Source organism: Limanda limanda, chromosome 11 (genome assembly GCF_963576545.1).
Source record: "Limanda limanda chromosome 11, fLimLim1.1, whole genome shotgun sequence".
NCBI lineage: Eukaryota > Metazoa > Chordata > Actinopteri > Pleuronectiformes > Pleuronectidae > Limanda > Limanda limanda.
Genome location: NC_083646.1, coordinates 2,406,599 through 2,423,530, shown reverse-complemented (window position 1 = coordinate 2,423,530; position 16,932 = coordinate 2,406,599). Strand labels below are relative to the sequence as shown.

Here is a 16,932-nt window from a genome sequence, read left to right as displayed (position 1 = left end):
AGAGTGAGGTCAGAGGGCGGAGGAGACGGTGTCAAAAGACATGGATCAGAAAAGCTGCTCACCCACTGGACGACAGTCTGGGTTAAATTAAGTTAAAAAATAATATTAATCCCAGAACGACTGGAAGTGAAAAACCACTTGTGTGTTTGTTGTCGGTTTAAAGAGCAACGGGAGAAACACACACTGCACCAGATGGGGAAACTGAGATGATCAGTGTGATGTGCAGAGTGTTGTACGCTGGCACGGCTGATTCAAACGGGAGGGCGGGGGGGCAGGCTCAGTGCACAGTAAATCTGGAGTTGTGTGATGTTTGTATGCATGTTTAAACTGTGTGTGTGTGTGTGTGTCTTTCTAAGAGGAAAGCTTTACCGACGTGCCGAGGTTTACTGCCTCACATTAGGAAAGATTTACTGCTCCACTCGTCTCATAGAGTTTTAATTCAGTGCGAGTGGGTAAAGTGTGTCCGTCTGACCGACTGTAAAGTGTGTCGGGACTTTACAGGAGTGTTGCTTACATGTAATTATATATTAAGTACAGTGTAAAAAGCTATAAATCCTTATTTATAAACATGGTTTCGGCCATTTTAGGTTGTTCAAGTGTTAATTTTACGATAGGTTTCGGTTTTAATTAGCTCCATCTACGGTTTTCATTTGAGTTTGTTTGACTATTAGTAAGCTAATTTAAGCAAATTAAATTTCGCTGGATGATTACCACAAACAATTTGTGGAGCATTGCATTATGGGTCGGGGGAAGAACCTGTAACATTCAGGTGTAAATCCAGATCAGGGGCAAGATTCATGATTCTCTTTAACACTCTTTAACTATTTTTTACTACTTAGAGAATAATTCACAGGTCCGGCAGGTCTGGTTGACTCGTATCTATGAGGGTTAGTAATGTGGGTCAGGTTCAGATAAAACATAACTACAACTTGGCTGCTTGTAGTAACAGACAGATAAGAAATGGACCTGACATTTAACACAACTTGGAACACATGGACCTCACAAATCTATTTGTGTTAGGCGAGTGTGTGTGTGTTTGTGTGTGTGTGTGTGTGTACATGTCCCTACCTGTATCCTCTGCTCCCAGTCGTCTCTGATAAATACATTCTCCAGCTCGTGGTTGATTCCCTCCACGCTGCTCGGGACTCGGCAGATGAAGGATTTTGGCACCGGGATCGTGGACGACAAGGCTGACGAAGGTCCCTTGTACTGGAAGGACAGACACACAAGATATACTCCATTAAACACCACACATCACAACCAGTTCAGATCAGTTGTGCAACCAAATACACAACATGTGTTTTCGGAGTCCGACACCGAGATCTGCTCGCAGTCCTGAAATTGCTGCAGATCCAGTTTCATGATATTTAATGGGTGGAGATGTTCAGTGTAAATACATGTTACTGTAGTGGGATAAGATGTCTCAGGGAACACAAACAAAGAAATGACTGTTGTTGTGCAATAGGAGTAGACTTGACGTTGGCTAATTATTAATAATCATGAAATAGGATTATTAAAATAATAAAAATTATCTATCAAAAATAATTAAATTATTAATTGAAGATGATCAGTAATCAAATAACAATAAAACCACTAATGAGAAAATAGGAATTATCAATTAGAAAGTACAAGCTGTCAATTAACAATGATAAGGTTATCAACCAAGAATAATGAAAATAATTAGTCTAAAACAATAAAATTATCAATTTAAGAATAATACTATCTATATTAATAATTGAGAAAGGGGGGGCACCACCCTGGTTACCAGGGACCAACGATGTCAAGCTATAATTATCAGTCTCATAATGATAAATGTCAAATTAATAATGTCAATATTTTAATATTAACGATTACTTAATAAACAGTGAAGGCTTCTAAGTTCGAGCACAGGCGATCATAATCCAGCTGCAATCACATACATATGCACAAATAATCACAGACTACAGATACTTTAATTACAAAAGTATTTATTAAAAAGGGGAAATAAAGTTATAATGTTATTCAATGATTTATCATTTTAACAAGCTCCAATATTTCAAAGGTAAACACAGCAGCAGCACTTATCACAATTCAGAAAATACATGGACAACCTGCGGTCTACCTATGTATGTCTGTCTCTATGTGTGTGTGTGTCTGTGTCAAAGTGTCTCTCTGTGTGTGTGTGTGAAATAAAGTTAGTGTTATTTAATGATTCATCATCTTAACAAACTCCCATATTTCAAAGATAACAACAGCAGCTTATCACAATTTAGAACACACATGTAACCTCTGGTCCATCTATGTGTCTCTGTGTGTGTGTGTGTCTGTCTGTGTCTATCAACGTGTGTGTGTGTGTGTGTGTGCGAGAGAGAGAAAAAGAAGGGGGGTGGCGATGACGCGTAGTGACATCACATCTAAGATGGAGGCCGATCATGATTCGTGGAATCAAGGCCTAAAAACTCTCAAAATGGCGGATTGACTACAAAACAAGATGGCGGAGCCGTTATGAATTTAGAGCCAGGATGGGAGGAGAGAGAGAGCGGAGGCGTGGCAATAATAGACTCAAAATGGTGGGTTAACTTGCGTTATTCAAGATGGAGTCTATGTTAATGACACCATGTGGCCGGAGCGCACACTGGTGGTCGTCACATGAATTACACAAAGGAAATTTTAGACAAAGAGAATTCTTATCTCTGCTTGGCTTTGGGGGCCGAATGGTTTCCAGATGTGTTCAGCCTCTCTAAGCATAGATTTAACTATGTGACATGACCTGTATTATAAATACAGGTCAGAAGTGTGTATAGGTCGGTTTAGAAGGAGAGAGAGAGAGAGAGAGAGAGAGAGAGAGAGAGAGAAAGAAAACATGTAAGGAGAGTTCAAAGAAGCTCTTAAAAGTACACGCCTGAGATGAGTTAACTGTGATTCACCCCTCAGCCCTCAAGCGAGCGTTGTGGGCCGAGGTTCTGATCGGTGAAATCACTGCAGACTCACACAGACGTTAACAGTGCGGGCGGAGGCTTTCCTCGCGGCCTCAAGCACTAACACAAAACCCGGAAATGAACCGGAAGTAGCGGCTCGTCGTAGCCGGCTAAAACAATGAGACTCAGCGGTCTCGCAACAAATACAATCAAATGTTAAATAATATGCTACGTATCAAAACTAACATCTGCCCAGATAATCAAGTCTTACTGTACCACCCTCGCGGTGTGTCTGCACCTCGGCGCGAATGTGTCGGGGGCCAGTGAATCACGTAGTCTCTCTCACGAGCGGAGCTCCTGGCTCGGCCGCTGGACCGGAAAAGGGAGCGAATTCCTCGTGCTCCTTGACGGAATGAAACTTCGTCTTTCTTCTGTAACAGCGGAGACCGTGCTGCTTTACAGGAACGGAGTGGATTGTCTCATACTCCTCAGCGGGATGAACGTCGCGCTTCTGCAGGGAACGGCTTTGTGGAAGCCGTTTGTGGATCGTTGGAAAAAGGGAAGTTTATAGAAGTGTCGGAGTCCGTCCAGCGGGGCACTTCCTGTTTCGATATTTCAAGTTAAAAACCGGAAAGGTCCTATCAAGATAAAACTTTGATTGAGATAAGAAGAAAATGAAACGACTTCAAATAAAAATGATATTAAACAAACGTCTAATCGCCTCCTTAGTTACTGAGTCGTGTGGTTAGACCTCTTGAGGTCAGAAGACAACTTGAGCAGCGTGGAAAAGAAAAAGACGAAGAGAGTCTCTTAAAAATACCGAGTTAGCTAGTAGAACCCCGGAGGGGTTCTGTTGTTGCTTGGGCATCTGAGTGAAGAGAGAGAGAAGTCTGTGAGTTCAGCCCTTTTAAGTCACGTCTCAGGTGACTCCCCCCTGGGAGGAGGGGTCAGGGGTCAGTGTGGCCCTCCAGCCAATTGAGTTGTCAGGATTTGGCCCCCAGGGGCGGGCTTACCGTGGGGGACCAGGACGTGATCTTTTGCCACATGGAGATAAGGGTCCATGCTGGGTTTTTAAATGTAAGGGGTTACCCGAGCCTGGCCTAAGGTTTTACGACCCTTTGTTCTAAGTCGGATCACTGGGCCTTGCCCAACAGTCCCCCTTTGACCTGGGAAGTGGGTCGTTACCCAGTTTCCAGGGCACGCTAGGGTCGAGAGTCCAGTGATAATCCATGAGAGGTAATCCTTGAGTGGAGTTGAAGCATTGAAAGTTAGTTCATCATGAGGCATAAATGTCTTTGAGGCATGAGTCTAAACAGAGAGAGGTAATTGTCTGGGCAGACAGGAACTAAATAACATATATTCTAAAACACGGCGCACATTTTCAATTTCACATCATGCTTATCGGCAGTTATTGTTAACATACTGATGAATTTCGGTGAAGAGTGAAATGAAAGAAAAGTGGGAAAAGGAACAGAAGAAAATGTTTGAGTAGGTGCTGGTGTTTTGAGGTAATCATGTGTGTTATTCTGTCAAACCAAAACATTTAGAACGGCGAGTCACGTTCTGTTGTTCGCTAACCTGTGAATATATGGTAAATCCTATTTCTAGGTTTGCAAATCTACAGATATTGAAATTTTTCTGCCAAGACTGAATTGCCAACTGTACCCGTGAGGGCTGCACAACCGTAGTGGTAACGACTTCAAAATCCTCAACGAGGTCTAAGGAGTTCACTACCTGAACATACGTTATACAATTTACTGACAGAAGGTCTAAAGCATGCAGCTATTGGTGGAGTGAGTGGTTTGAGCGGTCTTTGTTTTAAAATTGGGATTTCTTCCCCCCCCCCCTTTCAGGTGTGGAGGTGAGAGGGGGTTTCTGGCAGCGCCTCGGTCCTTCCCAGTCATTGAAGTCATCTTTGGGAGTGGAGAAGGAGGGCAACTGCTTCTAGTTTCGCCAACGGGGTTCAGTGTCTGGTCTCTTAGGGGAGCCTGGAGGAACACGTGGCACAATGTCTCTCATTGCTTCATCCACACATCTCCGTATTAATTCCTCTGTGCCAGGATGCATCCCATGTGTTGGATTTCGGTCACCATCACTATACTCCTGGTATTGATGAGGTTTCCTTTGGTTACAGCCCCTACTTCTCTGTGGAGAGGGATTCAGGTGCTGAGGTCGAAACTGTTTGTGGGGCTGGTTGAAATCCTCACCCCCTTGGTTTTGAGGGGCACCCTGTTGGAAGGGTCGTTGTTTCTGGTTCTCTTTGCTGGGGTTCATCCTGGCGTGGGGAAAGTTGTCATCTTCCAGCGCCGGGTCCACATTGAGTTGGACTTGAACTGCCAGAACCACGGTGTCGTCTTCGTTGAACCCTCGGTTGTCTGGGTCGAAGCGATAAATGTCTTTTTCAAGGGGCTCTTGCCGCCGGTTGCGGATTTCCTCTCTTTGAGGGGGTGCTGAGTCATCAGTGTCTTTTGACTCGAATGTGCCACGGTACTCATCTTCGTGGCCACCATCTCTTGCACCGGGGGTGGAGGACCATCCAGGACGCGACCGTGAGTCGTGGTGCGCCTCTGCCTGAGTGGCAGACTGGGAATCTCCTTAAGCCCTCCAGGACGGATTCCTTCCGTCGTCGTGATGTGGATCAGCATGGCTCCGTGCAGGATGTGTTCGTTCTGGCTGGAGTGGATGCTGGACAGGCATTTGATGTTGCCTCATAGCGGTCTCAGGTCACTGCACGTCTAGGGGTTGAGTCCTGCTCCCCCTTTGGTGTTGAGTGGGTCGGAGCGGTTGACTGCTGGGTGTGTCTGGCCCGCCAGAACAAAGCTTCCTCTGCATGAGGGTTGTGGAGCTGTGCTCGCAGCTGTTCTCCCAGTGTCTCTGTTCCGCTGGCTCCACCGGGAATGACGTCAGCTCCTGGCCCTGTCATCAGGGATCTCAGCTGGAGGGGGGGACAGCTCTGTTTGACTGTGCCCCCCTTTCTGCTGACCTTTGACCTGCGTGTGCTCCTGCACCGCCTGGTCCTGTTCTTTGCGGGTCTCGATGATATGCCGCAGGTGGGAGTTTTTCTCCTGCTCCGCTCGACATGCTGCTTTGCATGGCTCTGAGCGCCTTCGCATGTTCTTGGGTCTGCAGCTCGGCCCTCTGCTGGTAGAGGAGTGTCAGTTGACCCAGAGCATGGGGTATTTTCGGATGCGGGCCAGTGGGGTTGATGAGTGCATGGACAGTTCTTGATCTTACGATCGCAGGTACTTATTTCATACTCACTCAACTCACTCACCGCATCATTAGAAAAAAAATTAATCAGACTGGCTACAGTCTCTAATAGGACCTCTGGTCCTGTGGGAGCACTTGCCCCACGGTGTTACATGCTACTCATCTTCTGAGTGCGAAAAGGCACCTGGTGGACTGCTCAAGCTTGCTTGGATAAAGTGGGTAAAACACTTAATTAAAAACTACACAACAAGATACACAGGTGAGCTTCACCCTGTGTCTATATAGTAGCAATGAAGGATAGCTCGGTGGCTCAATCCTTAAGACCTAGTTGGTCAACAACTAGTCTTCTCAAAACTAGTCTCTCAAATCTAGTTTGTCTCCTTAAGATCAAAAGCATGCAGAAAATCTCCTATAAAAATTACCAACTACTGAAACGCAGTCAGCAACCAACCATAGTTACACAAAAGTCTGCTTAGCAAAGGGAATTAAGAATAAAGAAAATTCAAAGAGAAATTAGTTTCGAACCTATGTCTCTCTTCAAAAATTAATCATAATTATTGTGCATTGAAATACACAACCACTGACATGCTATAAGCAGCCAACCACGGATACACAAGGCACTAGTATACCTGCTTGGGACAGGTACAAAGGGATAAAAATAAAATTTTTCAAAGAGAAATAAATTCCTAGAATTATTTTTCTCTTTTCTTAAATTATTTATGATTCTTGTGCTTCGAGAACACAACCACCGATTGCACTCTGCAGCCAATTACGGATACACCAGGCACTGGTATACCGGTTTGGTAAAAGTTCAAATGAATTAAAAATAAAACTTTGCAAAGAAGAATACATTTCCAAAATAATTTTCTTCTTCAACAACGAATCATGATCAATACCAAATGAGAGAAAGGAAAAGTTTTGAAAAAAAATTAAAAAATTTCAAAAAAATTTAAATTTTTCAAAAAAAAATCAAATTTCTGGAAAAAAAGAATCTGGATTATTGTACACAGTATTATGATACAGCTGGAGTTAGATAGCCTCACAGGGGGCACCATTTATGTTGTGCAATAGGAGTAGACTTGACGTTGGCTAATTATTAATAATCATGAAATAGGATTATTAAAATAATAAAAATTATCTATCAAAAATAATTAAATTATTAATTGAAGATGATCAGTAATCAAATAACAATAAAACCACTAATGAGAAAATAGGAATTATCAATTAGAAAGTACAAGCTGTCAATTAACAATGATAAGGTTATCAACCAAGAATAATGAAAATAATTAGTCTAAAACAATAAAATTATCAATTTAAGAATAATACTATCTATATTAATAATTGAGAAAGGGGGGGCACCACCCTGGTTACCAGGGACCAACGATGTCAAGCTATAATTATCAGTCTCATAATGATAAATGTCAAATTAATAATGTCAATATTTTAATATTAACGATTACTTAATAAACAGTGAAGGCTTCTAAGTTCGAGCACAGGCGATCATAATCCAGCTGCAATCACATACATATGCACAAATAATCACAGACTACAGATACTTTAATTACAAAAGTATTTATTAAAAAGGGGAAATAAAGTTATAATGTTATTCAATGATTTATCATTTTAACAAGCTCCAATATTTCAAAGGTAAACACAGCAGCAGCACTTATCACAATTCAGAAAATACATGGACAACCTGCGGTCTACCTATGTATGTCTGTCTCTATGTGTGTGTGTGTCTGTGTCAAAGTGTCTCTCTGTGTGTGTGTGTGAAATAAAGTTAGTGTTATTTAATGATTCATCATCTTAACAAACTCCCATATTTCAAAGATAACAACAGCAGCTTATCACAATTTAGAACACACATGTAACCTCTGGTCCATCTATGTGTCTCTGTGTGTGTGTGTGTCTGTCTGTGTCTATCAACGTGTGTGTGTGTGTGTGTGTGTGTGCGAGAGAGAGAAAAAGAAGGGGGGTGGCGATGACGCGTAGTGACATCACATCTAAGATGGAGGCCGATCATGATTCGTGGAATCAAGGCCTAAAAACTCTCAAAATGGCGGATTGACTACAAAACAAGATGGCGGAGCCGTTATGAATTTAGAGCCAGGATGGGAGGAGAGAGAGAGCGGAGGCGTGGCAATAATAGACTCAAAATGGTGGGTTAACTTGCGTTATTCAAGATGGAGTCTATGTTAATGACACCATGTGGCCGGAGCGCACACTGGTGGTCGTCACATGAATTACACAAAGGAAATTTTAGACAAAGAGAATTCTTATCTCTGCTTGGCTTTGGGGGCCGAATGGTTTCCAGATGTGTTCAGCCTCTCTAAGCATAGATTTAACTATGTGACATGACCTGTATTATAAATACAGGTCAGAAGTGTGTATAGGTCGGTTTAGAAGGAGAGAGAGAGAGAGAGAGAGAGAGAGAGAGAGAAAGAAAACATGTAAGGAGAGTTCAAAGAAGCTCTTAAAAGTACACGCCTGAGATGAGTTAACTGTGATTCACCCCTCAGCCCTCAAGCGAGCGTTGTGGGCCGAGGTTCTGATCGGTGAAATCACTGCAGACTCACACAGACGTTAACAGTGCGTGGCTGGAGGCTTTCCTCGCGGCCTCAAGCACTAACACAAAACCCGGAAATGAACCGGAAGTAGCGGCTCGTCGTAGCCGGCTAAAACAATGAGACTCAGCGGTCTCGCAACAAATACAATCAAATGTTAAATAATATGCTACGTATCAAAACTAACATCTGCCCAGATAATCAAGTCTTACTGTACCACCCTCGCGGTGTGTCTGCACCTCGGCGCGAATGTGTCGGGGGCCAGTGAATCACGTAGTCTCTCTCACGAGCGGAGCTCCTGGCTCGGCCGCTGGACCGGAAAAGGGAGCGAATTCCTCGTGCTCCTTGACGGAATGAAACTTCGTCTTTCTTCTGTAACAGCGGAGACCGTGCTGCTTTACAGGAACGGAGTGGATTGTCTCATACTCCTCAGCGGGATGAACGTCGCGCTTCTGCAGGGAACGGCTTTGTGGAAGCCGTTTGTGGATCGTTGGAAAAAGGGAAGTTTATAGAAGTGTCGGAGTCCGTCCAGCGGGGCACTTCCTGTTTCGATATTTCAAGTTAAAAACCGGAAAGGTCCTATCAAGATAAAACTTTGATTGAGATAAGAAGAAAATGAAACGACTTCAAATAAAAATGATATTAAACAAACGTCTAATCGCCTCCTTAGTTACTGAGTCGTGTGGTTAGACCTCTTGAGGTCAGAAGACAACTTGAGCAGCGTGGAAAAGAAAAAGACGAAGAGAGTCTCTTAAAAATACCGAGTTAACTAGTAGAACCCCGGAGGGGTTCTGTTGTTGCTTGGGCATCTGAGTGAAGAGAGAGAGAAGTCTGTGAGTTCAGCCCTTTTAAGTCATGTCTCAGGTGACTCCCCCCTGGGAGGAGGGGTCAGGGGTCAGTGTGGCCCTCCAGCCAATTGAGTTGTCAGGATTTGGCCCCCAGGGGCGGGCTTACCGTGGGGGACCAGGACGTGATCTTTTGCCACATGGAGATAAGGGTCCATGCTGGGTTTTTAAATGTAAGGGGTTACCCGAGCCTGGCCTAAGGTTTTACGACCCTTTGTTCTAAGTCGGATCACTGGGCCTTGCCCAACACTGTCATCCAGCACAGATGGGTCGAGGGGTGTAGCATGTCGCCGTCCATGTTCATTTCCCCCACAGTGGCTCATGTGTGCAGTTGCTTGGCATCTGTTAATGAATGAACTCCAAACAAGGAGGAGGAGGAGGACGGGACGTGCCCGGACTCATTCCCTCTCTCCTCTCCTCTCCTGACACCGCTGGTTAGAGCAGGGACTCATTAACTAGAACTTGTCAGTGCAACACACAACATCCAAAACTCAGAGACCAAATATGACAAACACACGACAATACGATATACACTAACTTTCAAGAACACCAAGTCCTCAAACTGCGACCATGTGTTTTGACTAGGCTTCTTTTTACTTACTACTTTATACTTTACCAGTGTTAATGTTTATGTCACTTGTGTCAAGCGTGTTCGTTTATCCTAAAATATGAGAGGAGCCTATCCAAGGTTTTGGTTCAATCAAGTGTTTTATTTAAAGATACAATGAAGAGTTATTCATAGCTATGGACAATTATCACCTGTCTGATGTTGAATACAGCTAATGAAAATATGCTTTAATATCAAAAAAGTTAATTATGAGGACAACTAAAAGATACATTATTGGCACTAAACAGCAACGGTTACTAAATTAATTTGTATGAAGGCATAATATCTAGCTAAAACTACTTCTAGCTTTATTTGGTTGGAATTCTGTCAGACACAACCTATAGTTAAAAATTAGAAATCCCAACACTTGTTTAGAGACTGTTGATTATTCTACTGGAGATTCCTCCATAGACATGTATTTGTCTCAGTGTGTACATATATGCATGTATGGAGTGTGTATATGTATGAATATCAAATATATATATACTTCAATATATTTTTTGCTATTTTCAAACTAAAGTGATCTATCACAAGAATGAACTTTAAAATAACAGTCTTACAAAGTGCATAACAGGTTTATGTAAGAGACAATGGATAAAATCAACAAATGTCTGATTAAATCTAATTTAATAATTAACAAAATCAAATAAAGAATGTATATCTTATGTATGTTGTAGAATTATAAAATAATGATAAACTTTGGATTCATAACAATGAAGCTGAAAGCAAAATAACAAATTAAACTCCTGATTAAATAATTTTGAAACGATGTGAGTATTAAGTGGGTAATGTACAAAGTGACCTACGTTAACCCAGGTTTGCTCATATTCACTTTTCTTATCTCTCACAGCAGGGATATGGTTTGGTCACCATCTGTCTAAGTTGCACGTGTTTTTTGGCTGCAAAGTTATCATATCACTGCTGTCAGCTCTAAATCATGATTTGTTGGTGTCTGTGGCGGAATAGGGTCACGCCAGGGATTTCATTTGGCCGAGCAGGAGTCACTCACCTGAGGTTGGCACGCCGTGGTGTGCAGCGCCTGCTGCGGCAGCTGCAGTGAGATCTGCTCCCGGTCTTTACTCTGCCGGCCGACCTGCTTGCTGCGCTGCAGCTGCAGTCGTAGTTTAGCAATCTGCTGGAGGAAGAGAGACAGGACATGACTTCAGCTCATGGGTCACAATCAGGTCATGGGGGCAATGTTTCTGTCAACAGAGCAATTGTAAATTTGACCATCATTGAAATGCATGAAAACAGCAGACTGGAAGGACATTTAATCTGTGACATTCTTGAAAATTAAGTTTGAAAGTGTATTAAAAACAGTGAGAAATTACCAATTACTTCCAAGAGGCTCAGCAGATGTCTTAAAATATCTTGTCTGACAGGCAACATGGTTGAAAATCCATTTACTATAATACATTAGAACAAGAAAAGTAGCAAATTCTCCCATTGACAAAGTGAAAATACCCAAAAAAGGTCTCACACAATAAAGGTAGTATCACACTGGCTGATTTATTGGATTTGGTTGAATATATTTTATTATTGATTTAACTTCTTCATTTTTGAACAATAATAACCTACACTAACGGGAAGATTGTGCTTTTTACAAAATTAAAGACTTATTTGACTGACAACATAAATGTGCACTACTGTGCGTCGGATTTCTCTGATGATGAAACTCAGGTCAGTGGGTGTTTCTGCATGTGGCCCAGTATCAGATTAAAAACAGGATACCCTTTGTGAGCATAACACACGCAGTTGTACTATGCAGACAAAGGTGTGGTCTTCAGTGCTGATCTTGTAATCCTGGCAACACAGTCAACAAAGAGACTCGCTCTGTTCATAGATGTCCTCCCACACACGGAAACACAGAGGTTACAGAGCCAGGATGCAGTTCACTACGTTCATCGAGTGACCGCAGCGGTCGATGATGACAAGTCCAGACGATCCCCGATAGGATCTCCAGAGGATGACACGGAGGTTTTCCTGGCTGCGCTGTGCAGCCAAGGTCCTGGGTTTGTTTTCAGGAAGTTGAAAACTAGATTCTTCGAGCTTGCGGCTACATTTACACATAAATGTTCATTTTTGAAAATCTGATTATAACTAGGGCTGCAACAATTAACCGATATAAATGATTATTAAAACAGCTGTAAGCTAATTTAATAATCGATTAGTCGGGTCTGTTATAAAGCACGGAACACACACACACTTTCAATGACTGCTGCTTCCTCGCCACAACGAGGACACATTTTATGCGGTTGAAGAGGTCACTTCCTGTTTATCGTTTTTTAGAAGTCTGACCAGACTCATAATATATTTAGTGAAGTGACTGGATTAATTTAATAAAAAAGGTATTACGTGTAATTGTTTTTAATGATCGAGGGTAAAATAAATAAATTGATTTGACTTAATGTTGTACAGTTTTGTTGTTCTTGTGCTGTGTGTGTTAAATATTCTAATAATCAGCTAATTAATTCTTGAGTAAAAAACTAAAAGTGTGTTTTGTGACATCACAGTGACCTCGACCACAAAACTCTGATGTAATCCAAGTGATTGTTTTTGCCAAATTTAAAGAAATACCTTCAAGATGTTCCTGAGATATTAAATTCACCAGAATGGGACAGACGCACAAACTCCGCCCATGGTTGTTGCCAGGGTGACGGCACAGTAAAAACCTGAACACTTCCATATGCCTTCTTAATTTAAACAGCCATGTGAATAACTCTGAACCCATATATGTCACTTCATGTACGTTAAATACGTAATGAAGTCATTACAAAAAGAATTTTATGATTCTTGACATGTTGGCTTTTTCGTGGTCATAGAAAACCCAAGACATGTGTGTCATTAATGTTTTGTAACTACGTGTGAAGAAGAAAAATGTGTGCGTGTCTGTTGTGTTGCCTCAGCATCTCTGAGGCTCTTTTAGTAACACTAGTGAGCCTGAATCAGTCCACTGAGGAGGGAACAATGTGTTTCACCCTTCGAGAGGAGTTCCTGAAATGTCTCACAAAAAAACAACAGGCCATAATGAGATGCGAGAGTGCACTTGAGTGGAAAACTGAGGAGAGAAGGAAGTTAAAATTAGACCGTGGTCTGGAGAGCCGGAGTCCTAATAGCTCCGTGTGGTCAGCTGGTCGGCCCCCGAGCCCAGCAGATAGACAGGAGTGGAAACCAGTCTTAAGGAGCTTGCTATTTACGCTGACCTCAGGCCGACAAATAAAACACATTTTTGAGTAAATGCAATGAACCTCAAAAAAATGGCAATAACGTGCTCTTTGATTTGGCTGCCTGAGTGTTTGGGGCTTGTAGCCGGATCGCTGACACCGCTACGCTGTGGTTCTCCAACTGTCTGTGGCGTCTGCTGTCGGACGCAGCTGTGACTCGGGTGAGCCGAGGTTAACGGAGGTGAATGTACCTCTTTGAGGTGGTCGGCGCTGCCCCAGGAGGCCGACCGCTGGTGAGGACTTCCCTGCTCGGCTCCTTCGTCGTTCCAGAGACCTGGAGTCTGAGACACACAGAGACACAAACCCACGTGTTACACAACTTCACATCCTTTCCTTTCACACGCAAACACAGGAGCATAAACACAAGTTTTCACTGTCTGCGGATGCATATTTGTGTAAAGAGATTAGATCAACTTTAAAAACCTAAAGTAATCAACCTGCAGCTTCTTAGTGTCAGGGCGGCTTATTGTTAGCTATCAAATAACTGAAAGGTCACAAGAAAGGTCGTTGCTAGAGCACAACTGAGGCCGCACTTTTCTGTCCAAACCCACAAAATAACAAACGTAGCACAACTCGAACCCAACAAGCATTTTGTTTATTGTGTCAGAGCCCGATGCACCGAGTCTGTGTTGCTCTGTCCCTGTTGTAAATGACTAGAGAGTTACACAAACAACTCAGTTATATAAACAAACTGTATATAAATACACATTCACCTATACTCAAATATCCACTGTGTGCACGGGAGTGACTGGGATTTTATAAAGATCTTCACAACAAACTCCTGAAATGTCTTTGATTAAAAAAAGGCTAAATAACGTCAGCATTCTCTCAGTGGACTCCCTTCGAGACGTGGGCGTCCAGTGAGCATCCAGAATGCTAAATGTTTGTATAAGCAGTTCGGGAAAGAAGTGGGTGAGAGCGGTAAATGACTGCAATGTGTTCAAAAGTGAAGCTGAAAACCTGGAATCAATGAAGATGAGGGAAAAACAGCGTTGAGATCCCGTCCCTGAGGAAAGAACCTCGCTCGAGAGGAAAAACACAAGAGTCACAGCAGGTCTGAGTGTTCCCATTAGTGAGCCAGGTTCAGATAAATACATCTGTGACCGGGCAGAAAACTATTCTCGTCTTTAGGCTAAACTGTTTTCTACATTTTCAAAATCCACCATCTTTTATCATCGTTGAACAAGCCAGACAAAGTCGGAGAATATAAAATATACGTTTATCTGACATGAAGACATCATTGTGAGCAGGAGGTGACATTTACATGGACGTTAATAGCAGCTGGTTTTAGTTTCACCTTCAGAAGTGCAAGTAAACAAATTAAAGCAACTTCTCAGCTGGTAGAACCTGATGTGATTTTGCAGAGTGTGTGTACTGCACAATGTGAGTCTGCAGGGACATTTTGTGTTGTTGTAAAACCAGAATGAAAACATCTAATATACAAAACGTTCGAGCATAGAAGCAGATCTGTCCAACTGAACACGTCTTTTAGACCTCTGCTGCATAAACAAGGAACTGGTTAAGTTATGTAAATATATGCAACAGACGAAGGACTGAGGATGTTTCATAGGGGTTGTTAGAACCCCCCCCCTCCTGCCCGGCTTATGCATATCAACAGGGCCTCCAGTCCCTCAAACAAATCCTCAAACATCTGACGTTTCTCTGGTCAGAACCAAACAGCCTAAATGTCAGTGTCTCAGTTCTGCCTCATGTCCGACCCCCGGCACACACAGAAAAACCTCTATGACTCTGCAGCCAGCGCACAAGCCCGGCCCTATGATTTGGAATATCGCACTGAATAATGAGGAACACCCGTGAAGCCGTGTGCGTTGGCTTGCTGGCGCTGGTTCCCCCCCCCCCGAGGAAAGGACAGCGAGTTAAATGGCCGCCTGTGCTCTCATAAAGAGACGACTGTGCTCGGCCACACTGGACGGCAGATGTGTTGCTAGCCTTTAGCTTTCACATTTCGTGCATGGCCTATGGAATGGCCTTCAGACGTTTGATGCTTCGGCCAGAGACCGAGGGACTGGAAGCTGCAGCCCGATCCGCCCGTGCAGAATAGAGACCGCTGACGACCTTTGAGGAGCCGTGAACTTTGCTGTTGAGGAAAATCTAAGTTCTCACAGATGTTCTCTGACGTCAAGGAGACGAGCTTCTCTCACTACTTGAATCTCCATGTGAAACGCTTGGAGTTTCCATTGAGCTGCGATTGCTTGAAAATCCAAAAGAGCAAATTGGAAGGGTCATTTTCTGGTGCTGTTATTGGACTTCCATTCGGTTTACTTATTTATAGGGATGGGGGGAAAAATCGATTCAGTTACAAATCGCGATTCTTGTGAATGACGATTTTAAATCGATATGCTGCCTCCCAAATCGAGCAACATGGGGGGAGCAACATCACCCCAGAGCATGTTGACCAGCTCTTGTTTTTGCACAAGAATCTAAACATACCCAAGCACTAGCTTTGCATCGCCTACATGCAAACAACAATAGCCTACTTTTTGTTTATTTCAAAGTTTATATTTTAAGTAAACTCTTATTCATTCAATTTATTTACCTTTTATTTATTGTTTAAAAGTAGCCTAAGTGGCATACATTTCTTAATCTGTCAGTTTGTGTGCAGTTGACAGGGGCTTTACAATAATAGGGCACATTTTTATTTATTTTCTCTATTGGCTGCCCGGCAGTCATTAAGTTAATGTTAATATTTGAAATAAAACTGGTAAAGCTCTAAGTGAATTTGACTGTGTTGTATTTGAAGGAATGATTCAACCTTTTTCCATGGTCCAGTATTTAAAAAAAAACAAAAAACAAAAGAAATCCCAGGAAATCGTAATATCGAATCGCAATACTTACAGAATCGCAATACATATCGTATCGCCACCTAAGTATCGTGATAGTATCGTATCGGGAGGTCCCTGCCGATTCCCGTCCCTACTTATTTACCAAGCAGTGATATTTCCTTTCCTTTCCAGGAAGCAACAGAGCTCATCTACTTCCAGCTTCCTATTATTGCCGTTGTACCAGAACTGGCTGTAATTCACCAGTGAAGGGAGCCACACTGCAAAGACTTTAAACCTGCCTCTTCCACATTGTATTCTAGGCAAATACGGCACGGATTAGACTATTTACATCTGAGTGCGACAGGACACTCGCAGAGAAGAACATTAAGTTGAATGAGCATCTAAAGGAGGCCCAATGGGATCACTGTGTATGTGTATAATGTAGCAGCTGCCAACTGGTCATGGAGGAATTTACTACATTACACGCTCACACAAAAAACAGGCGCCCAGTGAAACCCGAATGGTTAATGGTTTTAAGAGTCTTGTGGTGCGGCAACATCACAAATATCTACTACAGGTTTTTAACTGTGATTGAAAAGGTGGGAATCTCATCTAATCTAACTTTATCCATTGTTTCTACATAGGAAATATATATATTAACAACATTTTCAGGCTCCAGCTCCACAGACATTCATTAATTCTGGACTAGCCCTGTGAGCTCCCACTATACAAACCAGAAGTGAGTGGAAGTCGTAATGGTTTTGCCTTTCTGACACCATCCAGAATAATAGTTAAAGCAAAT

The 16,932-nt window shown here is 42.6% G+C and overlaps 1 protein-coding gene across 2 annotated transcripts in view; it reads right to left on the bottom strand.

Moving 5' to 3' along the window:
- Positions 1-16,932, bottom strand: part of LOC133014069 (glucocorticoid-induced transcript 1 protein-like) — a 29,060-nt gene that overhangs the window by 2,189 nt on the left and 9,939 nt on the right. The window contains exons 4-6 of one of the 2 annotated variants that reach the window (XM_061081200.1): positions 13,539-13,628; positions 11,133-11,258; positions 1,069-1,209 (exon numbers count right to left, since the gene is read on the bottom strand). In XM_061081200.1, coding sequence (XP_060937183.1) covers positions 1,069-1,209; positions 11,133-11,258; positions 13,539-13,628 — 357 coding nt within the window. The remainder of the gene's footprint in view (positions 1-1,068; positions 1,210-11,132; positions 11,259-13,538; positions 13,629-16,932) is intronic. The other variant, XM_061081201.1, reaches the window with a different exon arrangement.